General features: G+C 43.0%; 1 protein-coding gene across 1 annotated transcript; it reads left to right on the forward strand.

Moving 5' to 3' along the window:
- The first annotated feature begins 8,092 nt into the window (after positions 1-8,092).
- asb13b (ankyrin repeat and SOCS box containing 13b) lies at positions 8,093-22,972 on the forward strand. The gene is made up of 6 exons (XM_060932362.1): positions 8,093-8,252; positions 16,381-16,580; positions 16,670-16,820; positions 18,675-18,809; positions 18,959-19,150; positions 22,495-22,972. The coding sequence occupies exons 1-6, from the start codon at positions 8,213-8,215 to the stop codon at positions 22,698-22,700; spliced, it is 924 nt and encodes a 307-aa protein (XP_060788345.1). The 5' UTR covers positions 8,093-8,212; the 3' UTR covers positions 22,701-22,972.
- The last annotated feature ends 1,310 nt before the right edge of the window (positions 22,973-24,282 follow it).

Raw genomic sequence — 24,282 nt, forward strand, 5'->3', positions numbered from 1 at the left:
GAGGGTGAGGGGGGAAGGGCCCGCGGCGGTGGAGTTGGTGGACCCCGCCGACGCGAGGAGGTGCCGGAACGCCCGACGATCTTCCTGTTGCGCCAGCACCAGGGCCTCGAACCGTTGTTCTTGCTCCTTTCGGAGGGCGAGCAGCCCCTGGTGCTGGCTCTGTTGGGCCGTGGCAAAGGCATGGATCAGGTCGGCGAAGGTGGAGGACTCCATGGGGCTGTTGTCTTCTGTGCTCATTCCCGGTTTCGGCACCACTGTGGCAGTTCGTGTAAATGGGTGGAGCACAGAAGGACGGCAGGACAGAACTGAGCATACAAAACTCTCTTTATTCAGCTTTTCAGCTGTAAATACACACACACAGAGACACACGCACACACATTAGCTGTCTGGTTATGGAGAGAGTCCCTCTGCTCTCACTCTCTCTCCTTAAGAAGGGCGCGGTCACTGGGAAGACACACAAACATCAATTAACAACAGGTGAAATGATTCTGCCACTTAACTTCCCCGACTCCGCCCTCCTGTCACAGACCGAAGCTAGACCACGCCCCCGCTGCCACACAGAGTTACTGTTACCACCACAAAAGTTTATTACTGTATTATTCAATAACAGTATGTCGCAAATTTTTTTTTCTTCTTGTCCTACAGCAGGTTGCAACAATTACAAATTTTAACGTATTAATAAGGGCAGCACAGTAGCACTAACGTGGGACAGCTCCAGGTTTGAGCCTGAGCTTGCATATTCTTTTTATGCCTGCATGGGTTTCCTCAGGGTTCTCGGGTTTCCTCATGGTTCTCTGGTTTCCTCCCACTTCTCAAAAACATGTCCGTAGGAGGATTGGCTCAGATTAATTGTCTCAGGGCATGAATAAGTGTGGGAACATGTCTATGCATGGTATCCTACGATGAACTGGCATCAAATTCAAAATCTCATTCTCATTATCTCTAGCCGCTTTATCCTGTTCTACAGGGTCGCAGGCAAGCTAGAGCCTATCCCAGCTGACTACGGGCGAAAGGCGGGGTACACCCTGGACAAGTCGCCAGGTCATCACAGGGCTGACACATAGACACAGACAACCATTCACACTCACATTCACACCTACGGTCAATTTAGAGTCACCAGTTAACCTAACCTGCATGTCTTTGGACTGTGGGGGAAACCGGAGCACCCGGAGGAAACCCACGCGGACACGGGGAGAACATGCAAACTCCACACAGAAAGGCCCTCGCCGGCCACGGGGCTCGAACCCGGACCTTCTTGCTGTGAGGCAACAGCACTAACCACTACACCACCGTGCCGCCCAAATTCAAAATCAAAATTCAAATTAATTTGTCACATACACAATCATACAAAGTACGGCATGCCGTGAAATGTTTACTGCAGTGATCCATAAGTCGTGAAGGTAGTTTGGGCGGGGGAGTAAAATAGAGAATAATAAAAAAATTTAAAAAGTGATGATAGAATGCTCTGCAGAATATATACAATATACAGACTATGCATAAATATATATATATATATATATATATATATATATATATATATATATATATATATATATATAGCTCTGCAATATACACTGTATAATATACAGTGTATACAGTAGAATATGTATAGGCATGTATATATTGCACTAAAGAGAAAAATTTTAATATATATTGCACTGTATTGAAGTGAAGTTGCGCAAAGGGGTACAACTGCAATAGAAATGTACTGTATATATGGCACTTTGGTTAGATGAAATTGCATGAAGAGGTGAAAAGAGATGAGGGGAATGAGGGTAAAGTGGTGACGAGACCTAGTCCTTGTCCGTTATTGTCCTGATTCAGAGCCTGAATGGCCTGAAGGAAGAAGCTCTTTCTCATTCTCTCCGTGTTGGCCTTAAGAGTGCAAAAGCACTTCCCTGATCTCAACAGACAGAAGAGTCCATTGTTGGGATAGCTGAGGTCCTTCATTATCTTCTTCCTGGCTTTCGTCCAGCACCGCTTGGTATAAATAGATTGCAGGTCAGGGAGCTCGGTGTAGATGATGCCCTTGGCTGATTGCGCCACTCTCTGGAGAACCCGTCTGTCCTGCTTGGTGCTTTTCCCAAACCAAGTGGAGATACTGTATTTCCCATCAGGATGTTCTTGATGGTGTAGCGGTAAAAATTCCTCAGCACCCTCAGTGGAAGACAGAAGTCTCTGAGACATCTTAGATGGAACGCATGCTGGTGGGCCTTCTTAACCAGGAAGCTGATGTGGCAAGACCATGACAGGTCTTGTGTGATGTGAACACCCAGGTACCGAAAGCTATCCATTCTCTCCACTGAGGTCCCGTTGATGTTGAGGGGCTTGTAGTTCGTCCCCTGTATCCTATACAGTGTGTATTCCCATCTCAGCCCCAGTGTTCCTGGGATAGGCACCAGATGAAACAGTTACTGACAGTCAGTGCATGAGTGAATGGCATACCCCAGCACCACCAAGCTGCCACCTTTGGGCCCTTGGGCAAGGAAGGTCCTTAACCCCATCAGCTCAATCTAACCACATTGACCCCACATAGCAGAGAGGAAAAAAGATGTAAAAAGAAGACATTCACATGTGGAACATCTGCAAGATATGCTATCAGAGATATCACATGTTCTTCCCTCACAAGTCTTTTTTTTTCTCTCTTGAAAGTAGTAAAACAGACAGAGATAAAAATGCAGTTTGCCATGTTACTGATTAACTGGAAAGTGCAAAGTCCTCTATCCTGACATCTTTACTGTTGTGGAAAACTTACAGATGGCTACAAAGCACTCTTACCCCGATTCTGTCCCGAAGTCTTACCAAAGGAGTGAAATGACTGCAACTTTTATGCAGATTTGCCGTACAGGACTCTAGATTCATGAATCGATTCGACACTGGAGTTGGTCCAAATCTGCTAAATGGAGGTGACGCGGATCTGGATCAGTCATCTGCTATCTGGGTCCTCCTACAGCATATCAAGGATTATATGTTTTCCTTAGTCATTTATTATTACAACCCCGATTCCAAAAAAGTTGGGAAAAAGTACAAATTGTAAATAAAAACAGAATGCAATGATGTGGAAGTTTCAAAATTCCATATTTTATTCAGAATAGAACATAGATGACATATCAAATGTTTAAACTGAGAAAATGTATCATTTAAAGAGAAAAATTAGGTGATTTTAAATTTCATGACAACAACACATCTCAAAAAAGTTGGGACAAGGCCATGTTTACCACTGTGAGACCTCCCCTTTTCTCTTTACAACAGTCTGTAAACGTCTGGAGACTGAGGAGACCAGTTGCTCAAGTTTAGGGATAGGAATGTTAACCCATTCTTGTCTAATGTAGGATTCTAGTTGCTCAACTGTCTTAGGTCTTTTTTGTCGTATCTTCCATTTTATGATGTGCCAAATGTTTTCTATGGGTGAAAGATCTGGACTGCAGGCTGGCCAGTTCAGTACCCAGACCCTTCTTCTACGCAGCCATGATGCTGTAATTGATGCAGTATATGGTTTGGCATCGTCATGTTGGAAAATGCAAGGTCTTCCCTGAAAGAGACGTTGTCTGGATGGGAGCATATGTTGCTCTAGAACCTGGATATACCTTTCAGCATTGATGGTGTCTTTCCAGATGTGTAAGCTTCCCATGCCACACGCACTAATTCAACCCCATACCATCAGAGATGCAGGCTTCTGAACTGAGCGCTGATAACAACTTGGGTCGTCCTTCTCCTCTTTAGTTCAAATGACACGGTGTCCCTGATTTCCATAAAGAACTTCAAATTTTGATTCGTCTGACCACAGAACAGTTTTCCACTTTGCCACAGTCCATTTTAAATGAGCCTTGGCCCAGAGAAGATGTCTGCGCTTCTGGATCATGTTTAGATATGGCTTCTTCTTTGAACTATAGAGTTTTAGCTGGCAACGGCGGATGGCACGGTGAATTGTGTTCACAGATAATGTTCTCTGGAAATATTCCTGAGCCCATTTTGTGATTTCCAATACAGAAGCATGCCTGTATGTGATGCAGTGCCGTCTAAGGGCCCGAAGATCACGGGCACCCAGTATGGTTTTCCGGCCTTGACCCTTACGCACAGAGATTCTTCCAGATTCTCTGAATCTTTTGATGATATTATGCACTGTAGATGATGATATGTTCAAACTCTTTGCAATTTTACACTGTCGAACTCCTTTCTGATATTGCTCCACTATTTGTCGGTGCAGAATTAGGGGGATTGGTGATCCTCTTCCCATCTTTACTTCTGAGAGCTGCTGCCACTCCAAGATGCTCTTTTTATACCCGGTCATGTTAATGACCTATTGCCAATTTACCTAATGAGTTGCAATTTGGTCCTCCAGCTGTTCCTTTTTTGTACCTTTAACTTTTCCAGCCTCTTATTGTCCCTGTCCCAACTTTTTTGAGATGTGTTGCTGTCATGAAATTTCAAATGAGCCAATATTTGGCATGAAATTTCAAAATGTCTCACTTTCGACATTTGATATGTTGTCTATGTTCTATTGTGAATACAATATCAGTTTTTGAGATTTGTAAATTATTGCATTCCGTTTTTATTTACAATTTGTACTTTGTCCCAACTTTTTTGGAATCGGGGTTGTAATATTAGATTATGTATCTGTCGTACAAGACCCTGTAAAAGTTGCTACGGAAACAATTAATTATTTGAAGGAGTACATTGATATAAACCTGTGATTTGTCTTGAAGCTGGCACTATTATCAAGTTCCTGTTAGAGAAAAATGATCAACACTCTCAGACCAATCAAACTAGACTTTAATGGTCCAGTGATATAAACATTAACAAACAAATATTAATATATTTGGGTTTTATGTTCATATAAACAAACAATTAATGTGTAAAAGCAGTGCTTTAAAATTTATGAGTTAATTTTCAGCAGGGACAGAAAAGGCATCACATAAAAGGAATGAACTGGGACCTAAACCGGAAACTGATTTGTGTGCTTTAAATTTTTAATTGACTGGTGAATATAAAAATGATATTTCTTGAATACTATATACTACACTATTGGGCGGCACGGTGGTGTAGTGGTTAGCATGGTCGCCTCACAGCAAGAAGGTTCTGGGTTCGAACCCAGCAGCCGGCGAGGGCCTTTCTGTGTGGAGTTCGCATGTTCTCCCCGTGTCTGCGTGGGTTTCCTCCGGGTGCTCCGGTTTCCCCCACAGTCCAAAGACATGTGGTTAGGTTAATATGGGATGGCCTTGGGCTGAGGTGCCCTTGAGCGAGGCACCTAACTCCCAACTGCTCCCTGGGCGCTGTTAGCATGGCCACCCACTGCTCTGGGTATGTGTGTGTGTGCTCATTGCTCACATGTGTGCATGTGTGTGTTCACTGCTTCAGATGGGTTAAATGCAGAGAGGAAATTTCACAAGAGTGTGATGAATAAAGTTGTGCTTTCTTTCTTTCTACAATGTAGTACTGCAATGATAGAATGTAGTGAATATCTCGTACTTATGGAAGCCTGTTTCTGCCACCATAATAATGAGGTTTCTCATAATTATGTATTAAAGCTAAGGTAGGTCATTTTGGAGAAACCAGCAAGAGTATGCTTGATTTTTAAAGCATCCAACTGAAAAATCCCACCCCCTCCCTTCAGGCCTCCCTCCAAAGCCACTCCTTTAAAACACATGAACGCACACTGCCTGATTACTGCACAAGGATGAGTCCACAACAGAAAGTGTTGGGGAGTGGAGTATAGCGCATTGTTGTCATATCCAACTATCTTGTGTCTCATTCACGTGTAAAAAAAAAAAAAGCCTAGCATTAATATGATGAATTTTCATTCAGACTGAATGAAATGATTGGACAGCCTTCATACAGCCCTGCAACTGCCATAATATCTCATTATAATGAGATAATTTTCTCATCATTATGAGTTTCTGTGATAATAATCATTCTCTCATAATTATGATTTTGTCTGATTATAATGAGCTCCTATTTCATATTAATGGCTTAGTATCTCATAATTTTGACTTGCTATCTCATAATGAAACCCTATCTCATAACTATCACATAATTATGACTATCTCATAATTATGACTGAGTATCTCATAAGGAAACCCTATCTCATGACTTAGTATCTCATAATTATGACTTGCGATCTCAGAATGAAACCCTATTCTTGCGATCTCAGAATGAAACCCATGACTTAGTGTGTAATGATGAAACCTGATCCCATGACTTGGTGTGTAATGATGAAACCCTATCTCATGACGTGTGTAATGATGAAACCTTATCTCATGACTTAGTATCACATAATTATGATGTTGTGTCTCATAACTTTGATTTAAGTTCTCATAATAATGACTTGCTATCTCATAATTCTGAGATATGTCATAATTCTGAGAAAATCTTCTCATTATTATGGCATAAGTCAGAGGTGGGCAAGCTACGGCCCGCGGGCCACATCCGGCCCGTTGGCGTTTTTAATCCGGCCCGCGGAAGACAATCATATAAACACGATTGAGCAGATCTATAAACTATAAGCGTCAGTGTTATCACATAGACAGGTGTTCTAGAGATCCGTCTTTCCAGTCAGTCGTATTCACGCGAGATTACATTTGCAGAGTGGTGCAGCGCCCATGGAAGTCATTCTGGCGCCCGTGCCACTGATGATCTTGAGAACACAGGATAAAACTTTACAGTGAGTGGTCCTAAAAAAAGAAAAGTGGACAGTGAGTGCAGGGTGTTCAATAAAGAATGGACAACTAAATATTTTTTTGCTGAAGTCCGATCAAAGGCTGTATGCCTTATTTGCAAAGAAACCGTTGCAGTTTTAAAGGAATATAACACCAAACGGCACTTTTCCTCCAAGCATGCTAATTATGCTAACAACCAGTCAGCGCAAGCACGGACGAATACAGCTCAGCGGTTGCTGAGTGAATGTGAGTATTAACACTTTCTCTTTTTAAAACTATGTTGGAGCTGTAATAAGATGGTAGTCACATGTTTACAGACATAATATAAAAAGTATAACTCTTAGTAATTTTGGTTGTCGTGGGTGGCTGCTGTAGTGCTGGTGTTTGTTTTTAAGTACCGTGTGCTTTTGGGTGTCTGCTCCGCCCCTCATTTATGTCCCTGTCTGCTATTATAGGTGTATTATGAGCAGCTGACCTTGCTTCTGCTTATATCTGTTCCTGGACTTTTGCCTGTGGAGGTTATTCTGATCTATGAGTGGCCTTTTGGAATATGAAAACCTGTTTGGAACCTGTGTTTTGATTTTTTGAGGACTGGAAATATTTCAGTGAGTGACTTTGAACCTGAAAACCAGTTTGGAGTTTTTTGCTTTCTTGAGCTGTTTTGTCTGATTTTGTGGGCTGGATGGATCCAGTGCCAAACCATTGAACTGCAAATATGTTGGCATGGTGTGGTACCCAAACTGTTGAACTGCAAACATTTTGGAATGGTGTGATGCCTCTCCTACTAATGGTGGTTGGTTGTACTGGCAGGCTAGAAGTGGATGGTTAAAAAAAAAAACACTCAAGTGTAAATCTTAGTTCAGTGAAATGTACAAAAATGATATGTACTGATATGTAATTTAGTTCAATTTAATGATATGCAATTTAGTTGTATGTATAAAATGATACAAATATACAAATACACTGGCATCCTACTCATCCTGGCAGCTCAAAGATGTAATTTAAGAATTAAGTGTGCTACTTTTCTTACTGTCGTGTGTGTGTGTGTGTGTGTGTGTGTGTGTGTGTGTGTGTGTGTTACTTTTCTGGATGGATCCAGTGCCAATCTATTGAACTGCAAGCATTTTTCTGCTCTGCCTTTGTTGACTGAGAACTAAAATAAATGTCAATCTGATCTGCATTTGGGTCTCTGTCAGTGAAGGCCTTACAATAACACTAAAGCTTTTCCGGTTTATGTTCGATATGTATGAATTTGGTGTTGGCCCGGCCCGCCTGGCAAATTTCAAAAGTCAAAGTTTGCCCACCCCTGGCATAAGTCATAATTATGATATAGTATCTCATACGTATGAGATAGTTTCTAATTATTATGACACCACACCGCCCCTAGCGGTGGAACTAGTGCTTTGTCTCCAGAGCAGTGTACCGGAAGGAGAAAGTGCTCACTGCTAAATGCTAGCAGTGCTACAGGAATGTAAACAGGAAGCTGGTAGCTCACTTGCTCTGCTGATCTAATTAGAGTTTGATTAAACGGATTCTTTTCAGAATGAAAAGAGGAAATGGATTTACACACTCGGCCAACACTGTTCAGTGAGATTGGTAAGATATTAACTCGGAAACTGGTTCAAATCTAAACCTACTCCGGCTCAAACGTCTGTTCAGTCCGTCATACAAAAACCGAGGTTTTATTTATCGATTAAATGTTAAACAAATGTCAATTTTGTAATTAAGATCCGTTAATCATTGGTTAGGAAGTTGATCTGGATCTGAAGCCGTTTTCTTGAGTCGCTAAGATTATTATGAGCCTGTTAAATATATAAATAAGGCTGTGATCCATTTTACCATAAAGTAACTGGACTCTGTATTCTCCATGTTTAGTGTTGCAGCTTCACCTGACTTAGTTCTGCATTGTTTATTTTACACAAATGAGAATGCAAATAAAGGATGCAACTCCACTTTGTAGCTCATCTATGGTTATGTGCAACTGGTCAGTGCCCTTTTTGCCACGTCCATCAATGGAAAGGCACAAACACATGGTCATTACTGAGGATGTTATTTGAATAGAGGATCGTTCTCAGTACAGCAGTCTCACACACACACACACTCTCACACACACTTTGGTGTTTGTATGGCCCTGGGATGAATGAGCTTAGCTGATGCTGGGAAACACCTCAGTGACACTTGCTGAGCTGAGAAACAATCCACTAAGTAAGCAGTAATACACTTCAGGACATGCTGTTATAGGAAAATAATCAGCGATGAAGTTGCTGTTGTCATTTACATTGCGTATTAGATATAAAGAGTAATTCCCTCTCCAGCCTCACTTTTTTTCTCTCTAAAAGTTAACAGTTAAAAAAAGACACCTTGTCACGCTACCAAAAACGCAAACGTTACAGAAACTTTAAAGTTACAGCTTTACATTTTACTCCTAGGGTGGCACGGTGGTGTAGTGGTTAGCGCTGTCGCCTCACAGCAAGAAGGTCCTGGGTTCGAGCCCCGGGGCCGGCGAGGGCCTTTCTGTGTGGAGTTTGCATGTTCTCCCCATGTCCGCGTGGGTTTCCTCCGGGTGCTCCGGTTTCCCCCACAGTCCAAAGACATGCAGGTTAGGTTGACTGGTGACTCTAAATTGACCGTAGGTGTGAATGTGAGTGTGAATGGTTGTCTGTGTCTATGTGTCAGCCCTGTGATGACCTGGCGACTTGTCCAGGGTGTACCCCACCTTTCGCCCGTAGTCAGCTGGGATAGGCTCCAGCTTGCCTGCGACCCTGTAGAAGGATAAAGTGGCTAGAGATGATGAGATGAGATTTTACTCCTAGATTTCCCCTTGGGGATCAGCAATAGCCGTCCATCTAACCACACATCCAGACATTCACCCATTCATCTATCTGTTCAACCACACATCCATCCAGACATTCACCCATTTATCCATACTTCCAGACATTTACCCATTTATCAAGTCAAGTCAACTTTATTGTCAAATATGCTATACATGCTCGACATACAGCACAGATGAAATTTCAGTCCTCTCTGACCCACGGTGCAAACTGGCAATGCAATAAATAAAAATAGAATAATTGAAAAAAAAAACAATATAAACAGTATAAACACTCTAGATAGGAACTAGACATAGACTAAACACTCAATATAAACAGTATAAATACTAGATAAGAACAAATGGGTGAGGTAAAGTGAGATGTGCGGTCCCTGAGTTCAGTGTGTTAATGAACGATGAGATGTATGTATGTGTGTGTGTTTTGGGGGGGAAACTGTGAGGGTGACATGTCAGATGCTGAAGGGGGGGCAGGGGGGTGTGCGAGCAGAATCTGTGGCAGGGGGCAGAGGGGGGAGGAGGGGCAGAACAGGGAGGGAGTTGAGCCTCCTGACCACCTGGTGAAAGAAACTGTTCTTGAGCCTGCTGGTTTTGGCCCAGAGACTCCGCAGTCTCCTCCCCGACGGCAGCAGGCTGAAGAGGCTGTGAGATGGGTGGGTGGGGTCACCTGCGATCCTGATGGCTTTGCGGGTGAGGTGGGAGTTATAAATATCCATTAGAGAAGGGAGAGGGACACCAATGATCCTCTCAGCTGCTCTCACGATGCGCTGTAGAGTCTTGCAGCAGGACACGGTGCAGGCGCCGTACCACACGGTGATGCAGTTGGTCAGGATGTTCTCAATGGTGCCTCTGTAGAATGTGTGCATGATGGGGGCCGGGACTCTTGCTCTCCTCAGTTTGCGGAGGAAGTACAGATGCTGTTGGGCTTTTTTGGCCAGTGATGCGGTGTTGTTGCTCCAGGACAGGTCTTCAGAGATGTGCACACCCAGAAACTTGGTGCTGCTCACCCTCTCCACTGCAGCACCGTCGATAGTTAGTGGAGCATGCTGGGTGTGCTCTCTCCTGAAGTCCACAACAATCTCCTTCGTTTTCTCCACGTTCAGACGGAGATTGTTGTCCTTGCACCACATGGCCAAGCGGCTCACCTCACTCCTGTAGATTGTCTCATCACCATTGTTGATGAGACCCACCACAGTCGTGTCATCCACAGACTTAATGAAGAGATTTGAGCTGGATGTTGGTGTGCAGTCGTGGGTCAGCAGAGTGAAGAGGAGGGGGCTTAGCACACATCCTTGGGGGGCCCCCGTGTTTAGTGTGATGGTGCTGGAGGAGTTGCTGCTGACCCGTACAGTCTGTGGTCTCCCCGTCAGGAAGTCCAGCAGCCAGTTGCACAGGGAGGTGTTGAGTCCCAGCTGGTCCAGTTTGTGAATGAGCTGCTGAGGAATGATTGTGTTGAATGCTGAGCTAAAGTCTATGAACAGCATTCTGACATACGAGTCTTTTGTCTCCAGGTGGGTGAGGGCTGAGTGGAGGGCAGTGGAGATGGCGTCATCGGTCGAACGGTTGGACTGATATGCAAACTGGAAAGGATCTAGGGCGGGGGGGAGGGCAGACTTGATATGCCTCATGACTAGCCGCTCGAAGCACTTCATGAGGATGGGAGTGAGTGCGACAGGGCGGTAGTCATTGAAGCAGGAGGGAGACGGCTTCTTCGGGACCGGGATGATGGTAGTGGTTTTGAGGCACGTGGGGACAACAGCCTGGCTCAACGAGATGTTGAAGATGTCTGTAAAGACATCTGTGAGCTCCTCGGCACAGTCTGTCAGGACACGACCAGGAATGTTATCAGGACCCGGGGCTTTCCGTGCATTTGTCGTCCTGAGAGCTCTCCTCACGCTGTCTGGGGACAGCGTCAACACCTGGTCGCCGGGAGGTGGTGGGGTCTTCTGTGCCGTGGTGCTGTTGTCTGCCTCAAAGCGAGCGAAGAAGTCGTTCAACTGATTCAGCAGAGACGTGGAGTTGTCACAGGTCTGTGGCGAGGGCTTGTAGTCTGTGATGGTCTGAATCCCCCGCCACAGGTTCCTGGTGTCTCTGCTGTCGTTGAAATGGTCAGCAATGTGCCTGGAATACTGTCTCTTGGCCACCCTGATGCCTATTCATCCATCCAACCATGCATCCACCCCTTCATTCATCCATCCATGCAGACATTCACCCATTCATCAATCTGTTCAACCACACATCCATCCAGACATTCACCCATTTATCCATACTTCCAGACATTTACCCATTTATCCATCCAACCACACATCCATTTATCCAGACATTCACCTATTCATCCATCCAACCACACATCCATCCATCCAGACATTCACCCATTTATCCATACTTCCAGACATTTACCCATTCATCCATCCATTTATCCATCCAACCACACATTAATCTATTTATCCAGACATTCACCTATTCATCCATCCAACCACACATCCACCCATTCATTTACCCATCCATCCATTCACCCATTCATCTATCTGTTCAACCACACATCCATCCACACAAACTTCCAGACATTTACCCATTCATCCATCCATTTATCCATCCATTTATCCATCCAACCACACATTCATCTATTCATTTATCCATACTTCCAGACATTTACCCATTCATCCATCCATTTATCCATCCATTCATCCATGCAGACATTCACCCATTCATCATTCTGTTCAACCACACATCCATCCAGACATTCACCCATTTATCCATACTTCCAGACATTTACCCATTCATCCATCCATTTATCCATCCAACCACACATTCATCTATTTAACCAGACATTCACCTATTCATCCGTCCAACCACACATCCACCCATTCATTTGCCCATCCATCCATTCACCCATTCATCTATCTGTTCAACCACACATCCATCCATTCACCCATTTATCCATAGGCCTACTTTCAGACATTTACCCATTTATCCATCTATCCAACCGCACCTCCATCCAGACATTCACCCATTCATCTATCTGTTCAACCACACATCCATCCAGACATTCACCCATTTATCCATACTTCCAGACATTTACCCATTCATCCTTCCATTTATCCAGACATTCACCTATTCGTCCATCCATTTATCCATCCATCCATTCATCCATCCAGACATTCACCCATACTTCCAGACATTTACCCATTCATCCATCCATTTATCCATCCAACCACACATTCATCTATTTATCCAGACATTCACTTATTCGTCCATCCAACCACACATCCACCCATTCATTTACCCATCCATCCATTCACCCATTCATCTATCTGTTCAATCACACATCCATCCAGACATTCACCCATTTACATACATGAAAATCCCTCACCTTTTGGCGAAATTCGCCGTTTTGAAACCAAAATGGGTGACCTACGTGAATCGTGTAGATCCGATGAGAAAAAAAATTTGGGGGGGGCAAGGAGGTCGCTTCGCACCCATAGACAGTTTGTGCCGGTTTGTGCCTCCTCCTCCTGCTTTGATATTGACGCCATAGCGACGAGTACTTCTCGCTGCGAAGGGCAAGCAGCATCATTTCACACCTCTTCTCCTGCTAGCTAGAGCGTGCACACATCAGTCAGAGTGCAGACCAGACCACCAGAAGCTGGATTGAGTCATCGGACTGAATTTCCTACTTTTTTCCAAACTTTCCTGATCGCTATCAAAACAAACAAAACTTCCGGCTTGATTACGTCAGCATTCGAAAGAGGGCGCACGCGTCTTTTGACAATCCCTGTGTCTGAAATTGCTCGCTACTCACTATATAGGGCACTGTATAGTGGAGACGCCATTTTGTAGTGCTGTTCATGCTGAAAGAAATCAAAAATCTTAAATTTGATTTAATAAAAGACAGCAGCAAAGAAGAAAGTATTCAGCCTTGATTTAAAAAGAACTGAAAGCTGCAGGTACTTCCATATCTTGGCAGGCTGAGTGGTATGCTGGGGCACCTCTTGCCAGCAGACCAGGAGATCCAGAGGGAACTTGTGCGGTTCAGTGTTGACCTGACCATCCCCAGCTTCAAGGAGGGAGAGAGCATTGTGGAGTGGTGGGGTCATGTCTTCGACAAACCAGACAAGTACCCCTCCCTGGGTGCACTGGTTAAGTGTTGCCTCTCCATCTTTCATGGGCCTAGAGTCGAGTCCTCATTTAGTCTGATGAATGATGTAATCGATCAAAGGAGTGGCAACATGAGTGTGGAAACATTTAATGCAATACAGACGGTCAAGTACACGCTGATGTCCAGGGGGAAGACAGCTATGCAGCTCTTTAGAAGGGAGGACGTGAAGTTTGGGGAAGTGGACAGAACATTGTGCAAGAACATTAACTCTGCAGCAGCCACATATAAACACCAGCAGAGGGTGAACAAGGAGGAAAAGCAGCAGCAGAGCAAGTATGGCTCTCAAGCAACTTGCAGTGCTCAGCAGGCCAAGAAACAGACTGCTGAAGGAGAGAAGCGGGCAAGGCTGAAACATGTGGCAACTCGGCGAAAGCGGGCCATGGAGACACTGGTGGTCCAGGCAAATAAAAGGAAAAAAAGATCACTATTCCTTGTGTGTTCTCCATGTTCTTCGTTCTATTATTTGCATTTTTTTCCAGGGCATAATTTCACTGTAACTACATGTATTTGAATTTGTACTATATGACCTTGTGCAAATGTCAATACAGTATACTTAGTAAGGAGGCTATAATATTTATTCTGAGGGAGGACCCCCCAAACAAAATAAAAACAACACCAGAGGCCACGTCACCACTCGCGTACCCTTCTCACCTCTTTCACCCCTGACCCGTTTTCATGCCTGCATTTATCCATACTTCCAGACATTTACCCATTCATCCATCCATTTATCCATCTATCCAACCGCACTTCCATCCAGACATTCACCCATTCATCCATCTGTTCAACCACACATCCATCCAGACATTCATCCATCTGTTCAACCACACATCCATCCAGACATTCATCCATCTGTTCAACCACACATCCATCCAGACATTCATCCATCTGTTCAACCACACATCCATCCAGACATTCATCCATCTGTTCAACCACACATCCATCCAGACATTCATCCATCTGTTCAACCACACATCCATCCAGACATTCATCCATCTGTTCAACCACACATCCATCCAGACATTCATCCATCTGTTCAACCACACATCCATCCAGACATTCATCCATCTGTTCAACCACACATCCATCCAGACATTCATCCATCTGTTCAACCACACATCCATCCAGACATTCATCCATCTGTTCAACCACACATCCATCCAGACATTCATCCATCTGTTCAACCACACATCCATCCAGACATTCATCCATCTGTTCAACCACACATCCATCCAGACATTCATCCATCTGTTCAACCACACATCCATCCAGACATTCATCCATCTGTTCAACCACACATCCATCCAGACATTCATCCATCTGTTCAACCACACATCCATCCAGACATTCATCCATCTGTTCAACCACACATCCATCCAGACATTCATCCATCTGTTCAACCACACATCCATCCAGACATTCATCCATCTGTTCAACCACACATCCATCCAGACATTTACCCATTCATTCATTTATCTATCCATCCATCCAACCACACATCCATCCAGAATTCAACCATCTGTTGAACCACACATCTATCCAGACATTCATCCATCAATCCAGACATTTACCCATTCGTCCATCCATTTATCCAGACATTCATCCATCCATTCACCCATCCATTTATCCATCCAGACATTCACCCATTCATCTATCCATTCAACCACACATCCATCCAGACATTCACATGTTCATCCACCCAACCACACATCCATCCAGACATTCACCCATTCATCCAATCAGACATTCATCCATCCAACCACACATCCATCCAGATATTCATTTATCCATCCATCTGTCCACCCACCCATACATTCATCCACACATCTATCTGTCCATCCAGACATTCATCCACCCACCCATCCATCTAACCACATATCCATCCATTCACCCATTCATCAAGCTAGATCGTCCGTCCATCACTTCTGAGTATTACCAAGTGTTGACATTGGAAACTCCAAAATGCTAAATGTATGTTTCCTCAAGAAAACATCACCATGCCAACAATGATGCTACTTTATTTTTTAAATAAAAACACATTAATAAAACATTTTAAAATCTGTTTACTGTTACTTATTATTGCTATAGAAGCAATAACATTAGAACCTGGGTGTATGTTGGTCTGCAGGACCTTAAAGCTACTTGTTCAAGTGTCTCCTAAATCAACGATAGACTTAACACAATAATAGGCTTAAAATTGTCATGTGCCATGAATAGATATGCGAATATTATCGTGACATAAAAATAAGTGAAGCCTCTTCACCTTGCATCACAGTCATTATGCGTCACTTCACTATGCATGTTGTCTATCAAGCTCCGCTGTCTAACTAATAACTGCCACATGTGTGGCTTTCTGATGAGACTTTGGTTTGTGGGCTGGGCTTGGTGATCAGGGGCACCTGGGCTTGGTGCCCCGAGACTATAAATACCCATGATTGATTTATTCTCGCTCTCTGTCCAGCAGATGTCCCGTGAGGTGATGCGGCGGCCGTAGTGTGTGTTTATTTTCAGTTTATGCATTTGACAACGCACATTCATTATATTTTACACACATGCACACCCTGCACTACTGATAATACTGATGTCCATATTCTATTTTGTAACGTTTGTTCTATTTTTCGTTGTTTGTGAAATCAATAAACGGGTTAAACCTTCTAAAATCGGTGCAACTCCGGTCTTGTCATGGCCCAAAGAGCCAGGTTGTGACAAAATACTTCTAAATGGTTCTTTCGTGTGTTTAGCACATGGCCTGGGCTTCTGGACAGACCGATCAGCAGTGCACGAAGCAGCAGCTCATGGAAGAGTAGCAGAACTTGAACAGCTCATTAAAAATGGAGCTATGGTCAACATTGTGGCTGTGGACTCCATCACTCCACTGCATGAGGCTTGTATTCAAGGCCAAACACAGTGTGTCCAGCTGCTGCTGGAGGCTGGAGCTCATGTAAGCTTTATTTACTGTCTATTGGACATGTAAAGACTGGTGATGTTTGTTTGATAAATTGCTTCTCCTGTTTGTTGACTTGTTTTCAGGTGAACGCCCGTAACATTGACGGAAGCACGCCGTTATGTGATGCTTGCGCAGCTGGTAATCTAGACTGTGTGAAGCTGCTGCTGGAGTACGGAGCCATGGTAAACCCTCCTCTCTTCACTTTCTCTCCTCTTCATGAAGCCTGTATGGGGGGTAAGAGAGCCTGTTTTTCCCTTAGTCTCTTTAGCTGGAATGTCCAAATCCAAGTTATGATCTAGACAAGTTACACAGGGTCTCCAGGGTCATCCAGAATTGCTTCTGATGATATATAAATTCTTGATTCGGATTGGTCAGCAGCTCCGACAGTAGTGTCAGAAATAGTCCAAATCAAAGATTTATTTTCATGGGGACATACATTTGGGTATCTGGAGTACCTACCAACCCACAATCTCTGAAATAAGACACCCGGTCAGTTTCTTTTGTTCCACCTATTTCAGAAAACATCTGCTTCAACAAGCCATTCAGATTCGGGTCCCCTTTCTGTGTCACAAGAGGAGCTCATTCGAGTAATCCCGCCCTCTCATCTGAGTATCTCCCTTCACTGCTTGAGAACTACCTTTACGAATCAATATTAATGATGAAAGTGCTACCTGATTGGCCAACATAAGAGAGGGTGGAGTCAACAGTGGCTCATTATCATTAAACGAATCGGCCATTTTGAACAGGGAGAGAAGGGATCTGTGGTGCTTTAGCCTTGTGGTATTTTGACCAAACCACATCACAGAAATTTTATTAAGACGTCAGGGAACTTGTAGGAATGGGGTATAAAATGTCACTTTTAATATACTCATTCTAATACATTATCGTTTCTATAGCAACAGCTGACACAGGGATGTGTATGATGAGCACTCCAGATAATCTAAATCTAACAGGAAACTGATTTTTAAAGGAAAACCTTACATGTAACCTTAAAAGGATTAAAAGTATGACATTTTAAGGCCTGGTCCCACAATACCGATAACTATAACGATAACTCGGTCCCCTGCAGTTTATGTGGTTGATGGTCACACCAGACCGATAACGATACCTATAGCCCAGGCCTGGGTTTATCCGTATCGGTGAGATTGGCTTCTGGAGCCATTTTTTCCAGGCCTGGACCTGATCCGATAAAACATCTGACCAATCAGGTAATTGTTTACATGTGACGTCGTCTGAGCACGTGCTGTTTTTTCCTGGGAGTCTTTGTATATCCTTGCTGCATCATGAAGTCGCGGAATACGGATTCACAGAAAATAAAAAATAGAATACAAAGCACGGATCTTTTATTCACGGATATGTGATTTTCCATGAAATATCAATTGTAAATTAATAAACATGTAAATGCAGGTAAGATATTTTTTAATTATGAACTTCAGCAGTCTAAACATTTAATTGTTTTAGACGTCTTAATTTTTTTTTTTTTTATCCGTGATGCTTCATCTGTATGAAATCGGTAACCGATCTGGAATATACCGAAACGTCCGTGACCGATCCATAAATTATTAGCATCCGTGATGCGTCCGTGTTAAAATCCGTATTTTGTATCCTTTTTTTATTATATTTCCGTAGTCGGTCACCTATCTGTATTATATCAACCACCGGAGTGTGTGCATGGGTTGTTTTGAAGCCCAAGCTGTACAGTATGACCCGGGATAACGTGCTACTACTTGGAAAAAACTTCCATGACTATTCCTAAGCTTCATGCATTTATTTCCCTGAGTGGCAGGACCAAGCGATATTATAGTCGGGATTGTAGTTGTGGTGTTTCTGCTCCAGACTGGAACTAAACTCAGGCAGAGTTATAGTTATAGTTATCAGTGTTGTGGGCCCGGGCCCTTCGATGGAATAATTAATAAAAGATTATTATTAGAAAATAATGAACTTAAGGGTGGTAACACCTTGTAACAGCATGCCATGAGTGCACCTTGTTGTCTGATTTAAGTATTCGTGTAACGTGTACGTAAATGGTGTATTTGTATTAATGCAAAACGGACGAATACGCTACATTAGTATGGATTTGTATACCAGGTAACCTCGAGTGTGTGCAACTTATGATAGCCGAAGGAGCGCTCCTGGAGGCTCATGACTGCCACTTCGGGACTTCGCTTCACGTGGCTTGTGCCAGGCAGCATGTAGATTGTGTCAAGGCTCTGCTGAATGCAGGTAAAGACTTTGCCTTGAGAATCAGAGGCTGAGCTGGTGCAATTATTTACTTTGGTCAATGATATCGTCACTATGCATGATTTACATGGTTTGTGTGTAAAAGTAGATGGTGTAAATGTTGTTGGGGTTTTTTTTAATCATATCTTAAGGTGCAAATGTAAATGCTGCAAAGATTCATGAGACGGCCCTCCACCATGCTGCTAAAGCAAACAATCCGGAGATGATCGAGATGTTGGTTGAGTTTGGTGGGAACGTGTTTGCCAGAGATAACCTCGGCAAAAAGCCAATCCATTACACCAGCCCGGGTTCAGCTGCAGCACTCTGCCTCAGGTTCTACGAAAGTAAGTTTCACAATGTTTTACGTAAGGAATATAGTAAAACACGGCAGGCCATGCTGTTATAGGAAAATAATCAGTGATGGATGGGTGTGATGAAGCCGAGCTACTGTTACCACCCAGAAGTTGATTATTTTCCAATAACGGCACGTTATGCACATGATATGTTTTATTTCTCTTATACCACAGCGTTTACAATGTTTTAGAAATTAAAGAGTGACACGTCATATTTTTAACTATTCCTAGTTCCATTTAATGTTGTGAACTGTCCACGAAAACGAGTTAGTTCCTTTTATCCCTTACGTTATAGCAGCTATAAACTAGCAGTAATTCCCTCACCAACATTGAGACCAGAAAGTGCAAGATCCTTTATCCTGTGTTTGAAAATATAAATTTACAGCTTTATGTCGGACTATTAAAAAGCACCACACTGCAAAAAATATCTTATGCCTCGGTCACAACCGGCCGTACGTGCTCCTACGGCCGGTCTACATGCAAAAAAACGCAAGAAATGCACGGAGGGCGCGCATGTGACGTGCTGATTTTCGAGCCGTAGACCGGCCGCAGAGGTTCTTTGTCATGTCAAACAAACTCTACGGGCGCTTACGTTTTTTTCAGGTTGCAAGACAAACTTACGGCCAACGTGCGTCTTTCTCCACGAACAAAAAAACGCAGCGATTTGGGAAACGCCAAAAATCGCACGGCCAAAAAATCGTACGTCCGGTTGTGACCTAGGCTTTAGCAAGTGAAAATATCTTGAAAATGGTCGAAACAATCTAACATTTTCCTATTAGAAGAATACAAGACACCAATTCTGAGATGATTAAACCTAGTTCTAGATCACAACCAACTTATTCTAAGATGTCTTAGCAAGTAAAAATATCTGCCCATGCAGCAAGATAATTTCACTAAGTCATTTTCTCCTCAGATTCAGTTTTCAATTTTTTTGCAATGCAATACTGGAGAGTCCTTCCAAAAATGTTAAATAAATGTTAAATTTTCTCACAGAAAACATCACCGTATCAACAGCGACGCACTTTTTTTCTGTTTATGTGGTACGTCCATGGGAAAAAAATCCCTCTGAATGAGCCGTTACCATAGAAACTATAACCTATTAGTACGAGCGTATTAATATAAACTTTGTAGCTGGCACCGTTCTCAGAGCTACTGTTGTAGAAAATTAATTAAAGCTGCTGACGGCAAAGTCATCTGAAATTATCTATCTATCTATCTATCTATCTATCTATCTATCTATCTATCTATCTATCTATCTATCTATCGTGCATTGCCTTTTCCTCTGTCTCGCAAGAACAATATCATGCGGATGAAATGTGATCATTTTGATGTCCTGAGGGTCGCTTTTCTCCGTTTTGGGACTGAATATCCTACTTCTTGAGGTAAACAGTACAGCCCTACGGAAACAGCCGAACGCGAGGAGCTTTAATTAATTAGCATAACTATGGAACTGCGTCACACCAAAATGGTGACGCGCGGAAAACATCGTGACTCTGCATCGACCTCGGAGAGTTTTGAATTGTAGGGATGTAATTTATGGTTGACATTCGCGAATAGATCCATGAAACAAAAGACAAATATATATTTTCTCTGTTACTGTTTTTGTGTTCTCGTTTCTTTCTCTGTAAGATCAGAACATTAGGTGTATAACTCCATACTCGCTACCGTGGAGTCGAGCCCATGCATTCTAAGGGCCCGTTTACACGAGGACGCTGTCGGGTAAAAACGACTAAATATTTTATCAGAAGTGCCTTTCGTTTACACGGGGACGGCGTTTCCGAGGCTGAAAAACGGATAAAATTGAAAACGCCTTCCAAAGTGGATAAGTTAAAAACGGCCCCCGTTGCATATCCGTCTAAACTACCCAATACGCGAAACTCTGCTCGGATCTGCTCACGTCGGGTACGCGTTTACGTCATACATATGTCATATACTGCACATGCCAGCCCGGGAAGTAAGAAAGTAAGTAAAAAAGTAAGAGCATGTCTGATTACATCGATCCAACGGACCTTCAAGCTGCTCTGTTTTTTAATGCAGTAGATGTGTTTTCCTGCTCACCCGCTCGGCTGGAGCTCCTCAGCTTGGTGTCGCCAAGTTACACACACGCACGCGCGCGCCGCCTATTCAAGCCGCTCGTGAAACCATAAACCCGAGACTGAAAACAAAACTAGCAGCCGAACGGGTTTATTTTGCTGAGATGGACACTGCCTTTTCTCTTCTTCACCGAAACAAGAGTGAGTGTTACTTAATAAAGGCAGATTAAAAGAGTTTCGGTTTGCTCCTGCTCCTCCCTCGAGCACTACAGTACCTCAGCCGGACCGGTGTTCTGTAAAGTTATCCTAGCAAGTTCTCATACAGACCGTTTTATTATTTAAAACAAGTCATTACAAATTATTTGACTCGGCCAAAGACTCGACCAATACGCACAAAACATAAAAATCGGCAAATGCGTGAAATTCTCACCGATTTTCTATCAGCCCAGCTGATCGGTGGGACAAAACTACTGTTAAATTTTCCTACCCTCCTGGATTTCGCGCATGTTTAGTAGGCTTGGTAGGATAACTTGACAGAACAGCGGCGCAGATGTGCAGATCAGACAAGACGGAAGATGTTGCGCATGCGTGCAGACATAGCGGAGACATTTATGCGTCACCGTATAGACGCAGATTTCCTCCTTGAAAACGGTCGTGTAGACGCGGAAAAAAGTGAGAACGAAAACGGACTTTTGCGTTTTTGTTTTATACCGTCCCCGTGTAAAGTGGGCCTAAGGCTAAGATAGCTAAGTGCTAGCTAGAATGATTTAGTTGGAATGATCTGTCCAGAAAAAAGACACATCATCTAACCTTGCTCTATCTCGCAGTTGCACTCACTAGGCAGCTTTCCTTTTTTTTTCCGTTGGCAGGAGAGCCGAGTTCGATACGTTTGCCCACACCGACTTGTTTTGGTTAAAAGTAGATCAAACCCGTCCCACGGTGGTCATGTGATATCGATGCTCACTTGCTTCAGCAATCTCCGGAATCGTAAAACGCGGGACGCTTTTTATCTCGGCAAAATGTTTCCACGTAGGACACACGGTGTGTGTGCAACAGCGAAACATCTCGAAACTCCAATAAAAATAGAAAATTTTTCCCAGAATTCAACTTTGCACTCAGAACCTTTAGACCAATCAGACCTGAGTATTCAGCATAAGCTTTTTAATTACCTAGGACTCATTTATGATAGCAAGAAGCTTTATTCTTAATTTTGTTGATTTTTAAAATATCAAAATAACAATGTAGAATGAAGTGAAATTTTCAGTGTTTGTTGTTTGTGTGTGTATTTTTGTGTTTGTGTAGCTGAACCACTGAGTCTTCAGCAGTTAAGCAGGGTTGCACTCAGGAGTGCGTTGGGGAAACGAGCACTGGAGGCGATGCCACAGCTGGGTTTGCCCAATCGTATGATCAGCTACCTCACTTACACGCTCACTCCACCTTCTGAGCTCCTGACAAGCCGAGACGACCGACTGAAGCAGACCGATTTCCCCAGCGTGTCTGGAGAATAAAAGAAACTACACAGTGAATCATGTCGGGAAATATACCAGATCTCGTCTTATTATTAAACCTGCAGTGTCTAAATCAGGTTCAGTACCAAAAAACAGGTCTGTTCTCAGTCATTCTCAGTCTGTGAAGCATTTATTCGTAAGATATATTTACACTCATTTGTATAAAGTGTAGCATATCTTGTAAATTGTATATTTCTAATCTAGATTTCATCTTAATATGCAGTGTACATATTCTGTTCACAAGGTAAAAGTTTATAAATGATTAAATATCACTCTGTATTTGTATAAAAGTATTAAAATAAAAAAAAATTTTAACAAGTCCAAAAGTGTCAGTGATGCTCATCTCATCTCATTATCTCTAGCCGCTTTATCCTTCTACAGGGTCGCAGGCAAGCTGGAGCCTATCCCAGCTGACTACGGGCGAAAGGCGGGGTACACCCTGGACAAGTCGCCAGGTCATCACAGGGCTGACACATAGACACAGACAACCATTCACACTCACATTCACACCTACGGTCAATTTAGAGTCACCAGTTAACCTAACCTGCATGTCTTTGGACTGTGGGGGAAACTGGAGCACCCGGAGGAAACCCACGTGGACACGGGGAGAACATGCAAACTCCACACAGAAAGGCCCTCGCCGGCCCCGGGGCTTGAACCCAGGACCTTCTTGCTGTGAGGCGACAGCGCTAACCACTACACCACCGTGCCGCCCGTCAGTGATGCTACATATCATAAAACTGGTCATGGAAAAACATGAATAATGTTCGTCTTAATTGTTTTCTTTAAAATCGGTAATACTGGTCAATTTCAAAATGATAAAACTCTTTGAATAAATCTCTGGATCACGTTTTCAAGCGGTTTCTGGATAAAGAAAACACACCGTATTGACAGTCATCCACTGAGCCAAAAGCAAGAAACAGGAAATGTGTTGCTGAGTGCAGATACCCTGAGCTACCTGTTTAACATTAATAATTTTATACAAAGCGCACATTGTCGAGTCCTGCTCGTGGCTGTGCTTGATACACTTCTCTAAAGAGAAGATAGAAACATCTCTTAATTTAGGACCAAGTCTTCAGATTTGCAGGTATTGAAATTAGTGCATTGAATTTCTGGTTCATATGTGAAGTGTTTGTTTTGCTGCCTGTTCATTTATCAGATCTATGCGTCTGTTAAATTAATAAACGTATATAGCATAGTTCAACAAGGTGAGTAAAAAACTACATAGGCAATAGAAATTTATTGGCTTTTTTTTTTTACTTGTACAAATCATTTGGAAGATCTGTAGAACATGTTAAGAACAATGCATTAAAGGAAAACTCTGGAGTCTTTCAACCTGGGCCATATTTTCCCACAGAGGAACCATCAGGGCCTTCTAGGCCTTCAGAGAAGGTCCAAACATATCAGCATTTCAAATGTTATATTTAATTTCTTTCATGCTTTAATTTCTTTCATAATTTCATTGTAATTCAGCCAAATTTTCTACAACCCCGATTCCAAAAAAGTTGGGACAAAGTACAAATTGTAAATAAAAACGGAATGCAATAATTTACAAATCTCAAAAACTGATATCGTATTCACA

Source organism: Neoarius graeffei, chromosome 10 (genome assembly GCF_027579695.1).
Source record: "Neoarius graeffei isolate fNeoGra1 chromosome 10, fNeoGra1.pri, whole genome shotgun sequence".
NCBI lineage: Eukaryota > Metazoa > Chordata > Actinopteri > Siluriformes > Ariidae > Neoarius > Neoarius graeffei.

Coding starts and splice junctions, on each gene's coding strand:
- asb13b (XM_060932362.1), top strand. CDS start 8,213: ATGGATTTACACACTCGGCCAACACTGTTCAGTGAGATTG. Junction 16,821..18,674: donor TCATGAAGCCTGTATGGGGG/GTAAGAGAGCCT, acceptor TTTGTATACCAG/GTAACCTCGAGTGTGTGCAA. Junction 18,810..18,958: donor CAAGGCTCTGCTGAATGCAG/GTAAAGACTTTG, acceptor TCATATCTTAAG/GTGCAAATGTAAATGCTGCA.